General features: G+C 35.5%; 1 protein-coding gene across 6 annotated transcripts in view; it reads left to right on the forward strand.

The window, feature by feature from the left end:
* The window catches only part of ESCO1 (establishment of sister chromatid cohesion N-acetyltransferase 1), an 81,985-nt gene that overhangs the window by 41,731 nt on the left and 15,865 nt on the right, over positions 1 to 24,389 (forward strand). For all 6 annotated transcript variants that reach the window (XR_007122035.1, XM_047698521.1, XM_047698524.1 and 3 more), the window contains 4 exons: positions 702 to 816; positions 2,957 to 3,017; positions 5,279 to 5,393; positions 9,049 to 9,180. Coding sequence is in view for 5 of the 6 variants with exons in the window: in XM_047698521.1 (XP_047554477.1) it covers positions 702 to 816; positions 2,957 to 3,017; positions 5,279 to 5,393; positions 9,049 to 9,180 (423 nt within the window). In the remaining variant the exon portion in view is untranslated. The remainder of the gene's footprint in view (positions 1 to 701; positions 817 to 2,956; positions 3,018 to 5,278; positions 5,394 to 9,048; positions 9,181 to 24,389) is intronic.

Raw genomic sequence — 24,389 nt, forward strand, 5'->3', positions numbered from 1 at the left:
GAGGTAGAGATGAAATAGATGGAGAATTATTCCAAAATTGGGAAAATGGCATAGGGAAACTTGGAGAACACCTCATGGAAAATGTTAATATTTAAGTAATGAGTTGAGCTGATACGGGGGAAAGGTTCTACATCAGCACTATCCAGTAAAAATGTAAAGTGAACCACATATACTACTTAAAATTTTCTGGTAGCCACATTAAAAAGAATAATACACTGGTAAAATGAATATATTTTATTTAACCTATCATATAAAAATACTGTTATTTCAGTATGTAATCAATTTTAAAAATTGAGATATTTTACTTTTTTTAAGTCTTAAAAATTTGGTGTGTGTTTCATATTTACAACATAGTCTCAAAGCAGTCATACTAATGACCTTTTAAGTGCTCAGTAGTCAGATGAGGTGTGGCTACTGTATTGGAGAGTGCAGATTTAGATAGATTGAACAGGCAGATATAGAATATATCTGTGGGATTTGCAAGGCTTTCAATGTAGCATGAAGGGAAAAAATGGGAGTTGATGTTAAGAGAGTAGCTGTCAGGAGATCAAAATACTTTTAAGGTATATCAATGTGAATTACTCCAACTGTGAAGTATTATCTTAAATTTTAGTATGCTAAGATTCACTGAAAGTATCTTGGGATGAGTCCCCAAGGTTTATATGAAAGAAATATTAACGTTTTGAATTTTGTATATTTAGAATTTCAGTCTGTGTTTGGAATCCAAGATTGAAAACAATTCAGTGGGAAATACCTCTACTGTTTCGGCTCTGCTCAGCCAAGCAAAAATTGATACAGGGGAGAATAAATTTCCAGGTAAAACTTTGGAAATATTTTTTGGGTTTCTCAGTGTTCAGAAGTATTTTTGTCACCATGATAGAAAGCAGTACTGATTATCATATAGGCCAGTTAAATCCTTCTGAGCTATTGTGTGTGTTTTTCAAATGTGTGATTATTGCCATTCTTTTTTGTTTTTTGTTTTTATCTTTACTACCATTCTTTGGGGTAGAATTGCTTTTCTTTCTTAGCTTGTTTAAATTACTTAAGTATTAAAAAGTAAAATGGCCTGGATGATCAATAAGATTGGGTCCAAAACCAAAACAAAGCACATTAGCCAAATGTCAACTAACTTGGATAACTTTAACTTTTCCTTTAGAAAATACATTGTTTATGTTTTAAATGTTTTCCTAAAACATTTTTGGGGAATGAAGTATAAAAATAAAATACCAGTTTACATATATTGATAAATTGTAAATAAAAAAATAATAAATTACTTAAGATTCTTTGACTCACTACCAAAAGTTCTTTTGTTTATTTTAAATATTTTATCTTGCTTATGATTTACTTTCTGGAGAAGTATTACTTAATGAATTGCATAAGTTAGTGGTAGGAGCTTATTTTTCAAGTACAAAGACTATTTGTGTTTTTCCACTTCAGAATCTTATCTTTAACCCTTGATTACTCACTTTTCCATGTTAGTGGTTCTAACTTTGAAAGGATTTTTAAATGCTGCAGGGGCACCGGCTGGTTCAGTTGAGCCTTACTTAAAAAACAAAACAAAAAACCACAAGGCTGCAATTTGGGCAGTTATGCCATACAAAGACCTTTTTGTGTATGACCTTGTAAAAATTTTTTGACAATACATTGTTTGAGCTGTTGGATGGGGATTTGCTCACCTTTATCAGATGAAGCCTGAGGTAATACAGAAAAGGAATTCCTAATTCCTGTTTCTCCCAGCTAAAGGAAAGGTATACATGGAGCAGTATGTTGAGGTCAGATAATGTCTTTCATTGCATGTTATTTAACCTTTTCTCTAGGTGGAGGAAAGGGAAGGATGATATGATAAATGTACTACTTATTCATTGGAAAAAATGAATTATTGCATTATTTATTAATGTTATTAAAACTTTAGAAGCTACAATTTAAAAATTTCAGTATAATTAACGTAGTTTTGTATTAGTTTCAGGTATGCAGTATAGTGATTCAGCGATTCTATACTTAGTGTTCATTATAAGTATACTCTTAGTCCCCTTCACCTCTTTCACCCATTCCTCTACCCACCTCCCCTGTGGTAACTACCAATTTGTTCTCTATATTTAAGAGTCTTTGTCTCTTTTTTTCTTGTTTTGTTTCTTGAACTCCTACAGATGAGTGTAATCACATGGTATTTATCTTTCTCTAACTGACTTATTTCATTTAGCATTACAACCTCTGAATCCATCCATATTGCAGCTGGCAAGATTTCATTCATTTTTGTGGCTGAGTAATATTCCATTATATGTATGTATATAAACCATATCTTTTTTATCCACTCATCTATTGATGGACACTTGGGTTGCTTCCACAATTTGGCTATTTTAAATAATGGTACAATAAATATAGGGGTGCATGTATCTTTTTGAATTGGTATTTTTGTATTCTTTGGGTAAATACCCAGTAGTGAAATTACTGGATCATACAATAATTCTTTTTTTAATTTTTTGAGGAACCACTCTACTGTTTTCCACAGTAGCTGTACCAATTTGCATTCCCACCAACACTGCAAGAGGGTTCCTTTTTCTCCACATCCTCACCAACACTCACTGTTTCTCGTGGACTACATTTTTTTTTAAACAAGCTATGTTCCCATTTCCATTAGGAAATTTCCATTTAGAGTGTGTATAATGATACAGGCGTTTACACAGTTTGCTTTATTATTCAGTGCTAGTGATTGCTGAATCTGGAAACACACTGTTCATCTACCATTCGATCTCTTAGTGGCTCTGTAGAGCCTTGCCTTATTCTCCTTTTCTGAAGAGTGATTTCTAGAAAGGGACTCTAATTTAATCAAATGGTTTTTATTAAAATTAAAACATTTAGTGCATTGTTCTCTTTTTTCTTTATAATGATTTTCAGCTTTAGATGGAGAAGTAGTACAAAGCTTAATGTGTAACTCACTTTCTTGATTAAATTACAGGTTCAGCTCCCAAACAGCATACTGTACTCAGTAACCAAACATCTAGGACCAGTGATAACAGGTAAGACATTAGTTTAATATAAGAATAAATATGAGAACTGTTAGAAGATAAACTGAGCCTTTTACAATTTTTGTTTATTTGAACAAAAGTCAGTTCGATTTTGGCATTATGTAGTCTCACAGATAGAAAGGAGCTCCAAGATAGAAAAGATCTCCAAGCAGAAAGGTGTGGGCATAAGGAAGTTATAACTGGCAAGAAAGTGGGTTGATTATTGCAAAGTTACTTTCCTTTGGGAGAGATGGCAGAGGTCTTTTAGGCAAATTACCTAACTAGTGCTAGTTAGGTGATTCCTGACTGACTAGTTTAAGATTCCATTCTTGAAGGACTAAAACTAAGTCCAAGTTTGGTAATATGGAGCTTAGCATAAGCAATTCCATTCTGGACCTTTGTCTTGTTTTTAATAGAGTTTAAGGATTTTATACTTATACCTTTCAAGTTTGGGGTATTTTTCCCTAAAAACTTGTGCTAGTAATCCTCCGTTTTCCTTGTAGAGAGAATGTGATAGTCACAAGTTCTGTTTTTATTTTACTTTTTTTGTGCCTCTACATGTTTTACAGTTTTTGTTTTTTTACTTATGGTGTTATAGCATCTTTTCTTTTTTAAAAATTTTATTATTTTTAAAATTTTATTTATTTTTATTATTATTTTTTTATTAACATATGGTGTATTATTAGCCCTAGGGGTACAGGTCTGTGAATCCCCAGGTTTACATGCTTCATAGCACATACCTTCCCCAATGTCCATAACCCCACCATCCTGTCCCTCCCCCCCTCCCCCCAGCAACCCTGTTTGTTTTGTGAGATTAAGAGTCTCTTATGGTTTGTCTCCCTCCTGATCCCATCTTGTTTCATTTATTCTTTTCCCACCCCTTAAACCCCCCATATTGCCTCTCAGCTTCCTCATATCAGGGAGATCATATAATTGTCTTTCTCTGATTGACTTATTTTGCTAAGCATAATACCCTCTAGTTCTATCCACATCGTTGCAAATGGCAAGATTTCATTTCTTTTGATGGCTATAGTATTCCATTGTATATATATACACCACATCTTCTTTATCCACTCATCTGTTGATGGACATCTAGGTTCTTTCCATAGTTTGGCTATTGTGGACATCGCTGCTATAAACATTTGGGTGCATGTGCCCCTTCGGATCACTACATTTGTATCTTTAGTGTAAATATCCAGTAGTACAATTGCTAGGTCGTAGGGTAGCTCTATTTTCAACTTTTTGAGGAACCTCCATGCTGTTTTCCAGAGTGGCTGCACCAGCTTGCATTCCCACCAACAATGTAGGAGGGTTGCCCTTTCTCCACATCCTTGCCAGCATCTTTTTCCTGACTTGTTAATTTTAGCCATTCTGACTGGTGTGAGGTGGTATCTTATTGTTGTTTTGATTGTATTTCCCTGATACAGCATCCTTTTTTTTTTTTTTTTAAGATTTTATTTATTTATTTGACAGAGATCGCAACTAGGCAGAGAGGCAGGCAGAGAGAGAGGGGAAGCAGGCTCCCCGCCAAGAATAGAGCCCGATGTGGGGCTTGATCCCAGGACCCTGAGATCATAACCTGAGCCAAAGGCAGAGGCTTTAACCCACTGAGCCACCCAGGTGCCCCTGTAGCATCTTTTCTTAACAACCTTATTCTGTTAAGTCTGTATTAGATTTTGTGTGAATATTCCATTGTCTATTTAACAGCTCTCCACTTTATAGACATTTTGGTTGTTTCTAGTTAATTTCTGTCCCAAAAACAGTTCTGCAGTAAACACAAGCATCTTTGTCCATTTGTATTACTATATCTAGGATAAGTTTATAGCTATAGCATATAACCTGCATTGCCATATTTTCCTCCAGTGTGTGTCTTTTATACTTCCAGCAACCGTGTTTTGAGAATGCACCTTTCTGCAAACCGCTTGAAGTACTCTTTATTATCAACATGTAAAAGTATTTTAAATGTTTTAAAAGCATTCCATTCTCTTTAATATCAGAATAAAATTAAATCTGCGTTATTTTGCTTTCTAGATTACTGAAAACAGTATTTAGGACAAACTGTAGTAACTGAGATGGCTAAAAATTACCAAAAAACCCTTAAAACTTATTCAAATTATAGTAGGTACAGCAGTTTTTTATTTGTTGAAAATTGGTAATTTTCTTGGGTTTTCTCCCCTTGATTTTTAAAAGGTTATTCTTTTCCCCCTTGCTGTTGAAATCTGTGAGTGTTGTATAGTAAAAGTTGTTTTTTTTTTTTTTTTTTTTTTTTAAAGGGAGACACCACCAAATCATTCTTGGACTAAGTGTAATTCCCATTTGGAGATAACAATTCCAAAGGACTTGAAACTAAAAGAAACAGATAAAGTTGATGAAAAACAGTTGATCATAGTAAGTACCCAACTTGACCTTTTTGGCAAAGGGTTTTAGTAATCCTCTTACTTACGCACATTGTTAAAGAATAAGTTCAACCTTTTTTCAAAGAGCCTTTTTTGTCACCATAAATCGTTATGGAAATAATTTTGGTATCATTACAAATGCCCTTCTGGCCGCCCAGTAGTGAGGCCCTCCTGTCACAAATAAAAACTCAAAATCTCCATGCTTTTAGTTTTATTCAGGACCGATTGATACTTTATTTTACATTTGTGTATTTTATCATTTGTTACTTTCTTAAATATGTCATTTGATGTACCTTGTTTTAGTAGTTGGTTTAAATATTAAAAAACAGGGAGGTTAATGCATAAAATGATTTTAAATATCTGTATTTTAGTGTAATTTTATAATTTTAAAACTGTTTCATTGGAAGATAAATCAATAGTTAATTTGAAATAGAACTTAACCACTCTGCAGTTTGGTGGCAAGTTGTAAAAGAGAGGGAGATATTTTGTTTGACTAAAAATCTAATCTGAGGGGCGCCTGGGTGGCTCAGTGGGTTAAAGCCTCTGCCTTCAGCTCAGGTCATGATCCCAGGGTCCTGGGATCGAGCCCCGCATCGGGCTCTCTGCTCAGCCGGAAGCCTGCTTCCTCCTCTCTCTCTCTCTGCCTGCCTCACTGCCTACTGGTGATCTCTGTCTGTCAAATAAATAAACAAAATCTTAAAAAAAAAAAAAAAATCTAATCTGAATGAGTGAGCACACTATAAAAAAAAATGAAGGGGCCCAAAATAATAGGAAAATTTACTGTATTTCCAGTCAACATTGTCAGTAGGATTTTTTGGGAATATTATTAATGCTAACTCTAATATAGGGGAATTACTTATTAAGAATTATCTGGAAATTTTTGAGAAAGCTTAATCAGGAAAATGTTTCATCAGATTTACATTTCTGTTGTTAATATTAATAGTGAAACAGGATAAGAATAGTAGAATCTGGAGCTTCACTGACCAGTATGGTAGCCACATGTGGCCATTTAGTATTTGAAATGTGGCTCATCAGAACTGTGATACACTATAAGTATAAATGTATTTACTACATTTTAAAGACTAATACAGAAAAGGGATTGTAAAGTATTTCACTAATAAGTTCTTTTTTCTATTTTGTATATGTTGGAATTATAATATTTGAGATATGTTTTGTTGAATAAAATATTAAAATTCACATATTTGTTTTTGCATCCTTTAACATAGCTACTAGAAAATTTAAAATCACATTTGTGGATTGCACTTCTAGTCAAGAGTTGATGGTGATGTTAATGATCATGATGATAGCTAATAACTTTTTGAATACATTATTTTATGTATTCCACTCATATTAACTTAATTAAGCCTTAGTTTTTAAAGTATGAGGTAGGTACTATTATTTCCCATGTACCAGTTAAGAAACCAAGGAAGAGATGTTTATTCATTATTATGAGTATTGCCTGCTTATAGAGATATTTGTACACTGGTGTTCATTAATCATAATAGCCAGAAGGTGAAAGCAATCAAAGTATCCATCAAGGATGAATGGATAAACAAAATATGGTGTACACATAAAATGGAATATTATTCAACCTTAAAAAAGAAGAAACTCTGGCATGCTACAGCATGGTTGAACCTTAAGGACATTATGCTAAGTGAAATAAGTCAGTCACAGAAAGACAAATACTGTATGATTTCAGTTCTGTGAGATGCCTAGAGTAGTCAAATTCAGAGACAAAGTAAAATGGTGGTTTCTAGGAACTGGTAAGGAAAATGGATTGGGAACCTATTTAGTGGGTATAGAGTTTCAGCTTTGCAAAATGAAAATAATTTTGAAGATTGGTTGCATAACAGTTTGAATATACTTAACACTACTGAACTGTACACTTAAAAATCGTTAAGATCGGGACGCCTGGGTGGCTCAGTTGGTTAAGCAGCTCCTTCGGCTCAGGTCATGATCCCAGCGTCCTGGGATCGAGTCCCACATCGGGCTCCTTGCTCATCAGGGAGCCTGCTTCTCCCTCTGCCTCTGCCTGCCATTCTGTCTGCCTGTGCTTGCTCTCTCTCCCTCTCTCTCTCTGACAAATAAATAAATAAAATCTTTAAAAAAAAATCGTTAAGATAGTAATATTATGTATGTCGTACCACAGTTACAAAAAAAATTTTTAGCTGCCTGAAATTTCATGTAACAATTTGTGAATAGTTTGAATTCTTTAGAATGAACTTCCCTTAAGTTCTTTTTTTTTTTCAAGATTTTATTCATTTATTTGACAAAGATCACAAGTAGGCAGAGAAGCAGGCAGAGGGAGAGGAGGAAGCAGGCTCCCTGCTGAGCAGATAGCTCGATGTAGGGCTCCATCCCAGGACCCCTGGACCATGATCTGAGTTGAAGGCAGAGGCTTTAACCCACTGAGCCACCCAGGCGCCCTGAGCTTCCCTTAAGTTCTATACACAATCTTTTATTTACCATTTGACTTTTATTTACCATTTGACTTCTCTTTGCTACTTGATCCTAATTCTGAGACACTAGAGATGCTATTGTCTTAGATCTTGTTTTTTTTGTAGTAATTCAAATTGCACAGTTTTAGAATAGAAAGAGTAAAGGGATTATTAATTAATTCTTTTTAAAAAAATAGTTTATTTATTTGACAAAGAGCACAAGCAGGGGGACAGGAAGAGGAAAAAGGGGAGCTCGATGTGGGCTCGATCCCAGGTTGTTGGGATCGTGACCTGAACCGAAGACAGACACATTTGACTGAGCCACCCGGGTGCCCTAGTTTATTCTTTTTCTTTTTTTAAGTTTATTTTTATTTATTTATTTAGAGAAAAAGAGAATGCACTAGTGGAGGGGCAGAGGGAGAGAATCTTAAGCAGGCTGTATGCCCAAAATGGAGTGCAATGTGGGGTTTAGTCTCAAGATCCTGAGATAATGACATAGGCCAAAATCAAGAATCAGGCACTTAACTGGCTTTAACCATCCACGCACCTCTATTAGTTTATTATTCTTAGACTTAGATCACACTGCTGAAAACTTCTTGTTGAATAAGAACAAGAATAGAAAACATTTTGTAAACCGTTAGTATTCTACAGCACAAGTATGAATTACTGGAGAATAGATGATGGTACTTTGTACTTATTTAACATGAAGATAATAGAAAAAATTAATACCACCTTTTCTCAAGAGATTCTGGTGACATCAAAATACTCTTTAGTATCTACAAACTAGAACAAAACCATTAAAAAGTACATACTTTTAAGACATTAAAAAATATAGGTCTGTGAAAAACTATTTCCTTTAAGCTTTAACAGTGTAATTATTACCGATATAGAATGTGTCTTTGTTCTTATTTATACAATGTTTCCTGTTTGGCACTTCAGAACAAAGATTGTAGTGTTAAAAGGTATTTCTCAGTTCTTTTCAGTTATTAAATGCTGTGAAGCAAGTGATCAGATTATTAAAATGGAAACAGTTCTTAAAATTATACTTAGATTTCACAGATTAATGTCTTTTTTAATCAACACTGAGTAATTTTTATTACAGATTAAATACTTCTCATATTATGTTCCCATTATAGCTTTAGAGGCTGAAGTTCTGGAATTATTCCTTTCGGAGGGAAAAAAACCTTTTTGTTTGTTTTTTATAAATAGGATGCAGGACAAAAAAGATTTGGAGCAGTTTCCTGTAATGTTTGTGGCATGCTTTACACAGCTTCAAATCCAGAAGATGAAACACAGCATCTGCTCTTCCATAACCAGTTTATAAGTGCTGTAAAATATGTGGTAAGTGGAGTTCATGACTTCTAAAATGAAGTATCAGATAGCTAGGTCAGGATCTTAAAGAGATGAACTGCAAAACTTAAGACATTGAAAAATTTCTGTTTTTAGTACATGATCATATATACAAAGCCCTTGAATGTATACTGGCTTATTTTAAAACAAAGCCAGACATAAAATCAGCTAACTTTATTCCACCTGGTTTATGTTTTGGGATTTTTTTTAAGTTATGTCTTTAAAGCAGTTATTGTACCTCATCTCTTCTAACAATTAATGCTATTCAACTTGAGTATTTAAAATTTTTTCTTTAATTATTAGCTGTTGATAAGCCTGTTTAATATTTATAATAGCTTAGTATAACTTTTTTTTCTGAAAACTGATAGCGATACATTATTATACAAATAGATGGTTTGGGAATTTTTCTTTACCTTCTTTTGCTATCATGAGAGTTTTTCATGATAAACTAAAAAAACATAAAAAAGAAAAATTTCTTGAAGGTTAAAATCTCATAATTTGCTGTATACTTAAAAAAAATCCCACAAAGTTAATATGTTTTAGTATATATTAATATATGTGTATTTGAGGTACAATGGGTATTATTTAATAGTTATTTCTGAAAATGGCAAAATTTTGAATAATTTTGAACCATTTCAGATATCTTGTGAAAATAGTAATTTAATGTAATTGCTGTTTACCCATATCTGAAATGGAATCTGTTTTTATTCTATACATGTTACCTTCAGTACTGTACACTCACATTAATAAGACCTCCAGGATATCTGAACTGAGATCACCCATTCATTTCATGTAGGCTTTTACATAAGCAACAGATGTTGGATTGTTTAAAGATCTTTATTGGCTTCACTTAAATTTGTATCCTTATTTTTGGTTGAAGAGTTCATATTTATTGTTTCATTTATCTAGTTACTTCTACCCAAGATAGATAGGGTTTTCTTTTTTTTGGTTCTCTACTGTGGTGATCCTTTGTACTCCTTTTTACATCTGTCTTTTCCACACATACCCCCTTCTGTCACTTAACTAAATGCAGTATAAGCTGTTTGGGCATTAAATATTTATAGCTAGATACTGATTTATTGTTTGGAATTTATACTTTTCCAATTTCACTATATTAATAACCTTACAACTTGAAAACAAAATAATCCTATCAGATAGCTAAGTTAATAGAATACTTGGGGCAAAAACATTTTATTTATTATACATAAGTCTGGTAGAAGTTAGATTAAATGAGTTTTCATTTTACATCTTTTGATTCTTGTGATCACTCTTGTGTTAGGTTTAAAAGGCTTTATTCTTCATCTGAAGGGAAGTTCTTAATTTCTCAGAGTAACAGTAAAGAAAATGATAAGGAAATATATACTCTGTGCTTCCACAGTATCAATGGAAGCTGGTTTATGGAGCGAGATGGAGTCATCACCTTCTAAACAAATTCTGGCTCTTGCAAAGCTATAAAACAATGTACAAACTTAGGAAAGATTGATTCCTGCCCCAGCCCTACTCCTCCTTCTAACTGCCCCCCCCACCCCAGCCTTGATGGGACAGAGCTATGGGTTATTTTATTGTTTTTGAAATAAGCTCAAGAGAAGGAATTGAGTTTAGCAGTTGGCCATCCTTTGCTAACATCAAGATCAATATTCATATCTTTTGCTGTTTTCAAATATAGGTATATACATGTAGCCTAAAGTAGAAACTCCTCCAAAACATTGTAGCATTCTTTTTTAGTGTATGGAGAGAGGATAAAATTATATGTATTATGTTAAAGATGTTCTGCTGTAATCAGAGCTCTGGATTTGAGGTTGGGACATTAAACATTTATTGGGCACCTAGTATGTGCTTTGCATTCTTGTGCATTTAATGAGCTGTATTGTGTTTTTGCATTAAGCACCTTTTTCCCCTTTCTTTTTAAAAATTTATATAATTGAAGTTTAAGCACTTTTACGGTGTTTGAGAAAACGTCTAATTTTAAAATATGAGTTTTGTCTGTTGCTGTTTCCTGGAGAGAAACACATAGAACAGAAGTCATTTGGTGTTCTGGTTTTAATTAATTTTAAATGAACAGTGTTCTGGGACTGGAGATAAAGGTTTGATCTACTTTAAACTATTTAAAAATAGAATAAATTAAATCCCAGTACGTTTTACTTTTTAAATTTTAATCAAACATTTTAAAGAAAATAAATAGCTTTTCCTTAGGGTAAAAATTTTCCCTTAGACATGGTAATAATCTGTAACAGTTAAAAATGACTAAAGATCTTTTCTAAAGATTAAAATAATAAATATATTTAGTCACTGTAGAAATTGATGCCCACAGAGCCTTTTTTTGGCTGGCTAATTTTTTTTTTTTTTCCTTTTCTTACCCTCTTTGGTAGGGGTAGGGGAAAGAGTGATGATGCTTTCTATTCCTTCATAGTACCCTATCTGCCTCATTGATGCCATTTGGGGAAATGCATTTTATCTAACTTACTAGAAGCTATTTAGGAGGGAGCTTGTTAATGCTTCAGGAGGAGCCTGGGCTTTGGTTTAGACCTACAAACACTTCAGTTTCCTTGATCAGCTGGAGATACACTCTGTGCTAAAGGTGTGAAGAGAAAGCAGGAAAAACTCCCCCTAGAGCACTGAGGAATGTTGCCAAGCCTGGAGCCTATCCACAATTGAGCTGTATTTTGAACTTTTAGTAATGTAGCCAAGGAGTCATGTTTGGGTTCTTTGCAGAGAAATTTCTAACTTAATCCTTTTTTCCTCCTTGTTCCTAAACTCTTTTGAATTAACATCTGACTGAATGAAGGCTCTGTGGAGGGCTCTACTTCAGGGTATATGATATGCCCTTGCTTTCAAGGTTAGGAGCAAAGCCCGAAAGAAATGAAAAGTTAACAATAAGAGATTTATTAAAGCAGTAAGTCAGTATTATTTAAATTTAATTATAATTAGCTTTACAATTTAGAAGTGGTAATTACTTTGGTAGAGCAGTGATCAGAGGTTTTGTTTCCATGGGTGAGGAAAAGTTAAGATTTGTTTTTTTTTTTTTTTTTAATGGACAGACACTAGGAGGTCATCTATTATTGATAGCTAATAAGAAAACTTAACATCTTTGTGGGGAATAATGAGTAAATTTTTTTTCTTGTTGAATCAGAGATTTTTATAGATAATAAGACCAGAAAAATGCATCAGATCAGATTGTGATACTTTGGTTTTGATGCCAGTTTGGGCTTTTTTCTTTCTTTTCTTTTAGATATTGAAATTTGAGCATTGTGAATGATATAGTTAATTTTAAATAATGTTAAAAATGATATTTTGGTGGAATGTACGGAGAAAAATATTTAAAAATTTTTAAAATTTTATTTTTTTAAAAGATTTATTTTAGAGAGAGAGAGGGAGGGGGCAAAAGGGGAGGGGGTGGGATGGGTAGAGAATCTCAGGCAGGCTCTGTGCTGATCTCGGAGCCCCATGCTTGGCTGGGCTCAGTCTCATGACCCTGAGATCATGACCTGAGCTGAAACCAAGAGTCTGATGCTTAATTGATTGAGCCGCCCAGGCACTCTGAGAAATAATATTTTAGTGACATAAAAGGAGAAGGTAGTACATGTAGTGGTGTGTGTGGTATTGGATTACTATGGCACTGGTAGAAAAGGGGAAATTTGATGATAAAAACTGAAGAAAGATTTGATAGATTTCTGATTGGCTGTAGAGCTATACTCTTCTAGTATCGTAGTACTAAACCATCAAAGTAAAAATGCTGTTCCTCCCCATGGGGATGAAAGGTACAGCATAGGGAATATAATTAATGGTATTGTAATAGTGTATGGTGACCAGTGATAGCTACATTTGTGAGCCCTGCATAATGCATGGAATTGTTATATAGACTTGTTAAATCACTATGTTGTATACCTGAAAGTAGTGTAACACTATGTATCAACTATTCTTCAGTAAAAAATAAAAGGTACTGATAAATATCTCAGAAAAAGCACTGTTCCTCACTCAGTGAGCAGGGAGCCTGACACCTGGCTCCATCATGACCTGACCTAAAGGCAGACACTTAATCGACTGAGCCACCCAAGTGCTCCAGGAATAGAGATTTTAAAATCTTGGGAATGGGAAAAGAATCTGAAGCAAAGCTGCATTGGTCTTTAGAACTGTACTCTGGCATCAGTAGGAGGGACTGAGAGCCAGGTCAGAGAATTGTCTGAGTTTCATTGAGTTTCTCTGCTTAAAGGTAAGGCTGTCATACCCTGTGTTGAAAATTGAGAAATAGTCTTTAGAAACAGGTACGAATTTTTTACATAAAAATTATTAAAAAAAAATTACCAAACATTTTATTTCTCAAGTTTTTATCTTTTCCCTGACCCTGATTTTTAATTTTTCTACTTTGTTGTATCTTTTTTTTTTAAATCAAAAGTACTTTCAATATTTATTGGATTTTTATTTTCCAAAACTGTAAGTAACAGCAAAAAGCAGGCTACTGGAAATCTAAATTCAAGCACTTGCCCCACTAACAGTGATAGCACATAAGGGATTAATAAAGTCAGTAACTTATATCACCCCAAATACTTTGTTGTATCTTAAAGACCTAGAATATTGTGGTAAATAAATGTAGGATGGGAGCAGCACTTCCAGATCTTAGTCAGAAATTAATCTTGCTTTGGTATGGAGAGCTATGTAGTGGAGGAAAAATGCCTTTAAAGATTTTATTTATTTATTTATTTGACAGACAGAGATCACAAGCAGGCAGAGAGGTAGGCAGAGAGAGAGGGGGAAGCAGGCTCCCTGCCAAGCAGAGAGCCCAATGCAGGGCTCGATCCCAGGGCCCTGGGATCATGACCTGAGCCGAAGGCAGAGGCTTTAACCCACTGAGCCACCCAAGCACCCCAAGCTTTTACATTTTTAAAAAGAGTTTACAAACTCTAGGGGAGGGAAAACCTATAATGTATCTAGTGGCAAGTAAAAACTTCTTTTAATCTGTTCTTCCTCTGTTTTTCCCCATTCTGGAAATGGTGCCACCATTTAACTTATTTCCTCGGACTGAAAACTTCAGAATGATCCTTCAGTTTTCTTTTTGCTCTCCATATATTCAAAGAAGTATACTTAAAGTATACTCCTATACTTAACATTAGTAAATCTCACCTTCAGAATAGTATTCAAATCCTTCCACTTCTATCATGTCCACTGCTTCTACTCTAAACCAAGCTGTCATCATTTCCTGCCTAGTAATACCTCCTAACTGGTCTCCCAGCTTCCATTATGGTCTTTGTCTCAGCCATAAAAACTTAAATCAGATTATGTCCTTCCTTTATTTAAAATTCTCCAGCAACTCTGCTCAGCAGGGAGCCTGCTCCCCCCACCCCCCCCCCGCCTGCCTCTCTGCCTACTTGTGATCTCTCTCTCTCTCTCTCTCTGTCAAATAAATAAATAAATAAAATATTTAAAAAAAAATTCTCCAGCAAATTCTCATCACACACAGACTAAAATCCAGGGTATTTACTGTGGCATCAAGGCCTCATATACTCTAGCTTCTCTAATTTCATCTCTTAACACTCTTACCATTACGTGCTATATTGCATTCATATATATCTTTCTTTTGTTCCTGAACCACTCCAGCTACATTCCATTCTTAGTGTGTTTGTACTTACCTTACCTTTTCCTGGACTTTTCTTTTCTCAGACTTCTACACCAGCTCTCTTCATTTAGGTCTTAAAATCTCAGAGATGCCCTGCCTGAACACCCAGTACAAAGTGGTTCCCTCTCTCTCTACTCCAGCAGTATTAGTGTCTTCTTTTGACCCTTTTCCACACTGAAAATTTGTTTGGTATTTCTCCCACTGGAGTAGAAGCTTTGTCAGAGAAGAGTCCTTGATACTCTGTTTATCACATTAAATAGCACCTGCCAATAGCACCTGCAGTTGGGGCTCAACAAATGCATTGAATTAAAGAGTAGATTTGATTGGAAGCTGCACAACAAGAGTGTTTGAGTCTCAGTTATCTTGTATAAAAATAATACTACACCAGAAAATTTTTATGGGCTTTGGCAACTCTGATATTTATTGATTGGGAATTGATACTATAAACATCTTTTGAGGGGACATGAAATATATTGAGTATATTTGATACAAGTTAGGCAAAATAAGACTGTTATTAATGTACTTTGAAATACGTAAAAGCAGCCCATGGGGCGCCTGGGTGGCTCAGTGGGTTAAGCTGCTGCCTTCGGCTCAGGTCATGATCTCAGGGTCCTGGGATCAAGTCCCGCATCGGGCTCTCTGCTCAGCAAGAAGCCTGCTTCCCTCTCTCTCTCTGCCTGCCTCTCCGTCTACTTGTGATCTCTCTCTGTCAAATAAATAAATAAAATCTTTAAAAAAAAAAAAAAAAAAGAAATACGTAAAAGCAGCCCAAATTTGAATTCACTAGCAGTTGAAGCTTTATTAAGTATGTTGCATATAGAATTGTATACCTGACTGAATTTAGGTGTTGGCATGGTTCATTCCTCAATTAGAAAAGTAGTAAAAGTAATTTAACTACTTTTCTTATATGTAAGAGGTTATTACAGATCATCTTATACCAGTGGTTTTTCTTTAGTTTCTTTTTGAAATTTTACGTAAGATTTATTTTCCTTTATATATAAAAATAATTCTAATCTTTCTGTTAAAGCATGTACATTTTTGGAAGTTTCGGTTTCTCTGTGGAAATCCTTTTCACATAGTTCGTTCATCTTTTTTTTTTTTTAAGATTTTATTTGTTTGACAGAGCACAAGCAGGAGGAGCAGCATGGAGAGGGAAAAGCAGGCTTCCAATGCAGGGTCTGATCGCAGGACCCTGAGATCATGACCTAAGCAAAAGGCAGACACTTAACTGACTGGGCCACCCAGGTGCCCCTGGTTTGTGCATCTTGTCCTTTAAAATCTTTAACATTTATTACAGAAATTTTCAAGTTCTTTTCTGCTGATTCAAACATGTGGGTCTTCACTGGGCCTGTTTCTATTGACTTTTTTCTTCTTGATCTTGGATCATAATTTCCCAGTTCTGTCCATGGTCTCATTAAGTTTTATTTTTAATAGACTTATTTATTTATTTATTTATTTTTTCTGTGCTGATAAAAACAATTTTTTATTACTATGTTTGGTTAGCCAGAATATAGTACATCATTAGTTTTTGATGTATTGTTCAATGATTCAATAGTTGCATATAACACCCAGTGCTCATCACCACACGTACCCTCTTTAATACCCATCACCTGGTTTCCCATTTCCCACTGTAACCCTCAGTTTGGTTCCCAGAGTCCATGGTTTGTTTCCATCTCTGATTTCTTCTGATTCCGTTTTCCCTCCCTTCCCCTGTGGTAATAGACTTTAAAAAAAAAAAAAAAAAGATTTTATTTATTTATTTGAGAGAACATGAGAGAGAGCACAAGTGGGGGCCAGGGAGGGGGAGAAAGAGGGAGAATCAGGCTCCCCGATGAGCAGGGAGCGCAACGCAGGGCCTGATCTTAGGACTCTGGGATCGTGAGCCAAATGCAGGCAGACACTTAGCTAAGCCCCCAGGTGTCCCTTAATAGAGGTTCATAGCAAAATTAAGCAGAAAGTACAGAGACTTCCCATATATTACTTTTTTCCCTGTCATACACATGTTCAGTTTCTTCATACCAATACATTTATTAAAATGATGAACCTATATTGACAAACCATTATTATTCAAAGTACATAGTTTTTATTAGGGCTCACTCTTGGTGTTGTTCCATGGGGTCTAAAAAATTTATAATGACACGTGTCCATAATAGTATCATACAAAAAGCTTCACTGCCCTTAAAATCCTCTGTTCTCTTCCTGTTTACCCCTGCCTTCCTACTAACTCCTGGAAAATAACTGATCTTTTATACTGTCTGCATAGTTTCACCTTTTCCAGAATGCCATATGGTTGGAATCATACAGTGTATAGTTTTCTTCATAATTGATTTCTTTCACTTAGTAATATGCAATTAAAGTTACTCCGTATCTTGGGGCACCTGGGTGGCTCAGTGGGTTAAAGCTTTTGCCTTCGGCTCAGGTCATGATCCCAGGATCCTGGGATCGAGCCCCATATCAGGCTCTCTGCTCAGCAGGGAGCCTGCTTCCCCCTCTCTCTGTCTCTGCCTGCCTCTCCCCTACTTGTGATCTCTGTCAAATAAAATAAATAAAATCTTAAAAAAAAAAAAAAAGTTACTCCGTATCTTTTCATGGCTCGATAGCTTGTTTCTTTTTAATGCTGAATAATATTCTGTTATTCATTTATTTCATTCTATATTCTGTATTTCATTCGTATTCTATATATCATTTATCTATTCACCTACTGAAGAATATCTTGATTGCTTCCAAGTTTTGGCAATTAGGAATAAAGTTGCTATTAACAGTCATGTGCAGGTCCAGGCTTTTGTATGGAGATAAATTTTGAACTCCTTTTCATAAATACTGAGGAATGTGATTGCTGGGTTGTATGTTAGGAGTAAATTTAGTTATGTGAGAAACTGCCAAACTGTTCCTTAGTGGCTCTACCATTTGGTATTTTCACCAGCAGTGAATGAGATTTCCTCTTGTTCCACCTCCTTGCCAGCCTGTGGTGTTGTCATTGTTTTGGGTTTTGGCTGTTCTAATGGGCTTGTGGTGGTATCTCATTTTAATTTGCATTTCCCTGATGACCTGTGATGTGGAGTATTTTTCATATGCTTATTTGCGATCTGTATATCTTCTCTAGTGATGTGTTTGTATGGGTCTTTGGCCCACTTTTTAGTTTGGTTGGTTGTTTTCTTATTGTTGAGTTTTAAGAATTCTTCGTATCTTTTGGATAATAGCCCTTATCAGCTGTCTCTTATAAATATTTTCTCCCAGTCTGCAGCTTATCTTCTCATGTCCTTGATGGTGTCTTTGGTAGAGTAGAACTTTTTTTTTTATTTTTTAAAGATTTTTATTTATTTATTTGACAGACAGAGATCACAGAAGTCAGAGAGGCAGGCAGAGAGAGAGGGGTGGGGAAGCAGGCTCCCTGCTGAGCAGAGAGCCCCATGTGGGGCTCGATCCCAGGACCCTGGAATCATGACCTGAGCCGAAGGCAGAGGCTTTAACCCACTGAGCCACCCAGGTGCCCTGAGTAGGACTTTTTAATTTTAATGAAGTGCAGTGCCATTGGTGTTATATCTAAAAAGTCATTGCCGGGGCACCTGGGTGGCTCAGTGGGTTAAGCCTCTGCCTTCGGCTCAGGTCATGATCCCAGGGTCCTGGGATGGAGCCCTGAATCGGGCTCTCTGCTCAGCGGGGAGTCTGCTTCCCCTCCTCTCTCTGCCTGCCTCTCTGCCTACTTGTGATCGCTCTTCCTCTGTCAAATAAATAAAATCTTAAAAAAAATTAAAAAATTAAAAAAAATAAAGTCATTGCAATACTGAAGGTTATGTGGATTTCTTCTTTGTTATTATCTAGGAGTTTTATAGTTTTGCTTTTTTCATTTAGTTCTGTGACTCATTTTGAGTTAATTTTTGTGAAGGGTATGAAGTCTATACCTAAATTCACTTTTTTTTTGTATGTGGATGTCCAGTTTCAGCAACACTTGCTGAAAACTGTCTTGTCTCTGTTGCATTGCAATTGCTTTTTTTTTTTTTAAAGATTGAAGCAGAAAGCCTGAGGCGGGGCTCAATCCCAGGACCCTGGGATCATGACCTGAGACGAAGGCAGAGGCTTTAACCCACTGAGCTGCCTAGGTGCCCCACATGTAACTCTTTTTTATTTTTTAAAGTAAAGTCTGCCCCCAACAGGTGGCCTGAACGCATGACCTCAAGATCAAGAGTCCCATGCTTTATGGACTGGGCCAGCCAGGCACCCCAAGTATGTGACTCTTGATCTCACAGTTGTGAATTCAAAACCCACGTTGGGCACAGAGCTTATTTAAAAAAAAAAAAAGAAAAAGTAAAAGAATGGAGTTGGGATGAAATTTTAGTTTGTTTTCCCATACATTTTGGTTTTTAATGTTTTGAGGTTGGGATCAGGTGCCTCTCTCCAGAAGAAATTGAGGATCTAAACTTTATGGTACACCTTCACTACACTACACCTAACTCATTACACCTTCCAGTTCAACTCAGCAGATGTCCCTGTGAGAGAATTGGTGGAGAATTTTCTCTGTTTGAAGCTCCTCCATATTTCACATAGCCATGTTAACTCACTTAGCCATTAAAATTTTGGTTTTTCTTGTCCCAGCAGGATACTCTTCTCTTTGTCCTCTGCCTATGGCAGTTCTTTCTTTCCTGCTCATGCTTGCAGGCATGGTCAGTGTCTTAGGATAAAAATAGCTGCTGATCTCTGCTCACCTATGAAAGGTTAGTTAATCCCTAGAAGTCAATCCATAGCTCTTCAGTGCTTTTAAAGAAAACATAACTTTTAGTTTATTGCTTATTTTCTTATTAAAAGAGGAACAGTGATCTACTGTGACATGCTTTATTCTAGTTGGGAATGTAATTCCCACAGCTGTACATTTTGAGAACATTTTTCAATAATGGAGGCTCCATTTATATTTGGGTATAGGAGTGAGTGGAGTTTGGACGATGAGTTTTTAAAAATTATGACCAATATTGAGGAGGTCAGTATATTTGTGCCCTAAGCCCCACATAATCTTGAGGTTAAGATTTACATCAAATAAAATATTTCTTACATACTGGAAAGTTATTACATATGTTGAAAAGTGCTTAACTAAATAGGTCAGGCCTAATAAAGACCGATTTAGGATTCCGTAGTGTTTGAGAATGATAGGAGAGAAGAGAGTCTCATAATTCCTCTTGTTTGACTTTGAGGTCTGCCCCAAGGATTTCTTATGAGAAATACTCCTGTCGTAATAGATTTTGATATTGTAATTATAATGGAAGTTTTTTTAACTGGCAAAATTGGGAGAATTAGGTCCTTTAAACAGAAAAGCTGATTCAGGTGGATCCTTGATATTAGAATACCCAAATAGCAGCTTTTATGATTTATCATAAGGCTATATATTAAGAAGTCGGGAGGTGTGTAGTTACAGGGTTGTTCCATTCTGCATATCCATTCTGCATATCATGAGTGCTGGCTATTTCTGTCATTGCTTGCCTCTCCTAAGGTATTGACTTTTTGGCTTCACAGCTGTGAAGGACCACTTCATGGTCCTTGAAGTAGACAGTTGTAGTCCAGGTACCATGTTCAAATTTAAAGCAAGAATGTTAGTCGGTGGGGTGTCTGGCTGGCTTAGTCGTTAAGTGTCTGCCTTCGGCTCAGGTCATGATCCTGGGGTCTTGGGATTGAGCCCCGAATTGGGCTCCCTGCTCAGTGGGGAGCTTGCTTCTCCCTCTCCAACAACCCCTGCTGGTGTTCCCTCTCTTGCTGTGTCACTGTCAAATAAATAAGTAAAATCTTAAAAAAAAAAAATAAAGCAAGAGCTTACACATTGCAAAGCAATCTGAGAATCTGGGTACAGAATTATTCTTGTTATATTTTTGATTTTTAAAAGACACTTGGCCTATTTTGCTTTTTGCCAGCATAGTCTATTGATTCTCATTAAAACAGCTATCTTTCTACTATTTATTTAATATTTGATTACATTTTATAGTAAAAAATAAAAAATAGGGGTGCCTGGGTGGCTCAGTTGGTTAAGCATCTGTCTTTGACTAAGGTATGATCTTAGGGCCCTGGGATTGAGCCCTACTGTAGGGCTCCCTGCTCACTGGGGAGTCTGCTTCTCCCTCTCATTCTCCCTTTGTGCGTGCTCTCTCAAATAAATAAAATCTTTAAAAAAATAATAATAAATTGGAATAAATAAGTTTAGGAACAAATGATACTTGGTAGTCCTGTCTCACTCAGGTGTGGAATAACAAGGTAGTTTACTCGTTGTGAGTCTGTGTGCTCCAGGTATTAGTTTCTTTTACCTAGGGAAAAGTGAGTATTAGTAAATTCAGCAAGTTAATTAGGTGGATATCAGTTAAGAAAGTTACCACCACATAGTAAAATATCCTGTCATTTTATCTGTGAAAATGTTATGCTGTTTAGAACATAATAAGGCACCTCTCATGAAAACCTTTTTCTTAGGACTTTGTTTTCACCATTCCCTGAGACAAATTTATTATTAATAAAATATGTACATATCAGGATGTTTGAGAAATGGGAAGTAACTTAAAAAATAGATGTTGCTCTCTAAATCTTTGAGTTCTTTTCAAAATGATTTTTTTAAAAGATTCATTTATTTTATTTTTATTTTTATTTTTTTTAAAGATTTTATTTATTTATTTGACAGAGATCACAAGTAGGCAGAGAGAGAGGAGGAAGCAGGCTCCCTGCTGAGCAGAGATCCTGATGCGGGGCTCGATCCCAGGACCCTGAGATCATGACCTGAGCCAAAGACAGAGGCTTTAACCCACTGAGACATCCAGGCGCCCCAAGATTCGTTTATTTTAGAGAGAGAATGTGCATGTGTGCGCCAGCGTGTGGGCAGAAGGGGAGCATCTGAAGCAGACTCCCTGCTGAGTGCAGAGCCCATGACCCTGAGATCATGATGTGAGCCAAAACCAAGAGTCAGACACTCAACTGACTGAGCTACCCAGGTGCCCCCAAAATAATTTTTAAAATTGCATTTCAGTTTCATATGGTCTTTAATTATGAAAAGGCTTTATTGAGAAATTTTTTTATTATATATTATCATTGTATTACCCACAAGAAAGAACACTTAGGGGCGCCTGGGTGGCTCAGTCGTTGGGCATCTGCCTTCAGCTCGGGTCCTAATCCCAGGACCCTGGGATTGGGTCCCATGTCGGGCTCTCTGCTTGGCGAGAAGCCTGCTCCTCCCTCTCCCACTCCCCCTGCTTGTGTTCCCTCTCTCACTGTCTCTCTCTGTCAAATAAATAAAATCTTAAAAAAAAAAAAAATTTAAATACTTTTGTTCTTTTAAGGGCACTTGTTCTTCAAACTTTTTCTGTGGAGAAAATTGTCTTTTCATATTCTTTTCCTTAAAAAAATTATAATTTAGGTAAATGAAAGAGTGGCCTTCAAATTTTTTATTCTTCAGCTTATTAAAACTTTATGAAAAGCAGTGTATATACTTGGAAATGAAAATGTTACTAATATTACTAGATAGAAAATGAAAAGTGAAAGCCTCCTTACCTCTTCTCTCTTTCTGGTCCCATTCTCCAGTGATAAAGCACTTTTGTCTGTTTGAGTGTTTAAAGCATAACTTAAATAAATCAAGCTATGTATGTATAGTTTATATTTATGAAGCTGTATATAAATGTGTGGGTAAAATCTTTTCTTCCAATTTTTATTATTTTTGTTTTAAGTTCTGTCAGTTGCCTTTAAATCTATTTTTTAAAAGATTTTATTTATTTATTTATTTATTTGTCAGAAAGAGCGAGCGAGAGAGCGAGAGAGAGAGAGCGCGTGCGCAAGCAGGCACAGTGGCAGGCAGAGGGAGAGGGAGAAACAGGCTACCCGCTGATCAAAGAGCCCGGTGCGGGGCTCCATCCCAGGACCCTGGGATGATGACCTAAAGCAGTGGCTTAACTAACTGAACCACCCAGGTGTCCCTGCCTTTAATTTTAGTATTTATAAACATTTGACTCCTTGATGCTTCTATTATTCCCCTCTCAACCTTCCAGTTTCTCAGTTGTAGTTAATTATTGTAGGTATTCTGTAAGTATTAACTTAATTCACTGTTAACCATTGAAGTAGTTTTCATTCCTCTCTTATGGGTTGCAAAACAGGCACAGAGGGATTAAGCTTTTGGTTTCATAAAGAGAGGCTTTGATTCTTCAAGCATGTACCATCCTTTCAAAAATAAATATTTATAATGTACTTGATTTACTGTGCTCTGAGCTTGGGATGTAGTGGTGTGTCAAATGAAGTCTTGGTCCTTTTGGAGCTTATGGTCCATATGGTGTTTCTCATTATAAAACCTTGACAGCCTAGTCATCCTAAAACTCCAGATCCCTGTAGCTTCCAACATTCCTAGATCAAAGAGAATTGGTCCTAGAATACAGGATTTACCAAAACAAATAATTCTGCTGGAGGACTAGAAGTTTTCAGGGGTTCTAGCTTTTACTCATTCAGCTTAAATATTATAGCAAACCAGAAAAATCTTGCTGTCGTAATATATCTAAAAAATGAAAAGTCCATAAAATGTCTTTAGAATAGAGTCAGATTTTCCCAATGTGAAACTTAAATTCCTATATAAATTATTTTATATTTAGGAGATACAATAATAACAATAACAGTAACACAAATGACATTAATTAAAGGCTTCCTGTCTACCAGGGGCTGATCCAACTTTTTACTTATATAGAACTCCTTATTTCTTTTAGCAAATCATGAAGTAGTTACAGTTAACTTATAAATGAGGAAATATGCAGAAAGAAGGATATATATTTGCCTAACATCACATAGGTACTAAGTAATGAAATTAGCTCTAGAGTCCTTATATACTAGACTGTAGGTTTTTAATTTTTATTTGAACTCCAACAAAATATTTTGTGTATATGATTATAATTTAGCTCAGAGAAATCAGTTGACCCCAGTTACTTTTAAACTAAAGTCCTCTCAGATGATCCTTCTGTGTTCTTTCAAGTTTTTAAAAACACAAAGGTTTTAAGTGACAAGACGCATTTGTTTATAATAGGAAATTGGCATCCATGTTATGACATACATATTTTTCTGTTTGTTTTTGCCATTGTCTATCCTGCCTATTATATACAGCTGCCAAATTCATTTTCATTTGGTTCAAGTACAGTCATGATTTTTGCTTATCTAAAATCTTTCTTGATTTCTCCCTATTTCTACTAGGCATTCATGGCCCAGCCAACATTATTGGTTCTTGTCTGCTCTTGTAAATGTATTTCTCATTTCCTTATAAATTCTCTTCTCTAGCAAAATTGATACACTCATTGTCTTGTGCATTGCTTTAATTTTTTCACCTCTAGTTTTTAGTTTGTACATTCTTCTACCAGGAATGCCTTCCCATTCTCATCTATACTCTTCAAGGGGAAATACCATCTCTTCTGTGAAACATTTTTGGGTTTCTCTTTAAGCCCAATAAGGGTTTTTCTTGGCTCAAAATCATTGTAATACTTTTTAAAATATTTGCTTTCTCTTGGAAGTTCTTGCTTCAATTTGATAACTTTTTTTGAGAATTAAGAAGTGCATTAAATATGCATATTGGTTGTAAGACTAATTCTGGATTCAGAAACATTGA

This window comes from Lutra lutra, chromosome 12 (assembly GCF_902655055.1).
Source record: "Lutra lutra chromosome 12, mLutLut1.2, whole genome shotgun sequence".
Lineage (NCBI taxonomy): Eukaryota > Metazoa > Chordata > Mammalia > Carnivora > Mustelidae > Lutra > Lutra lutra.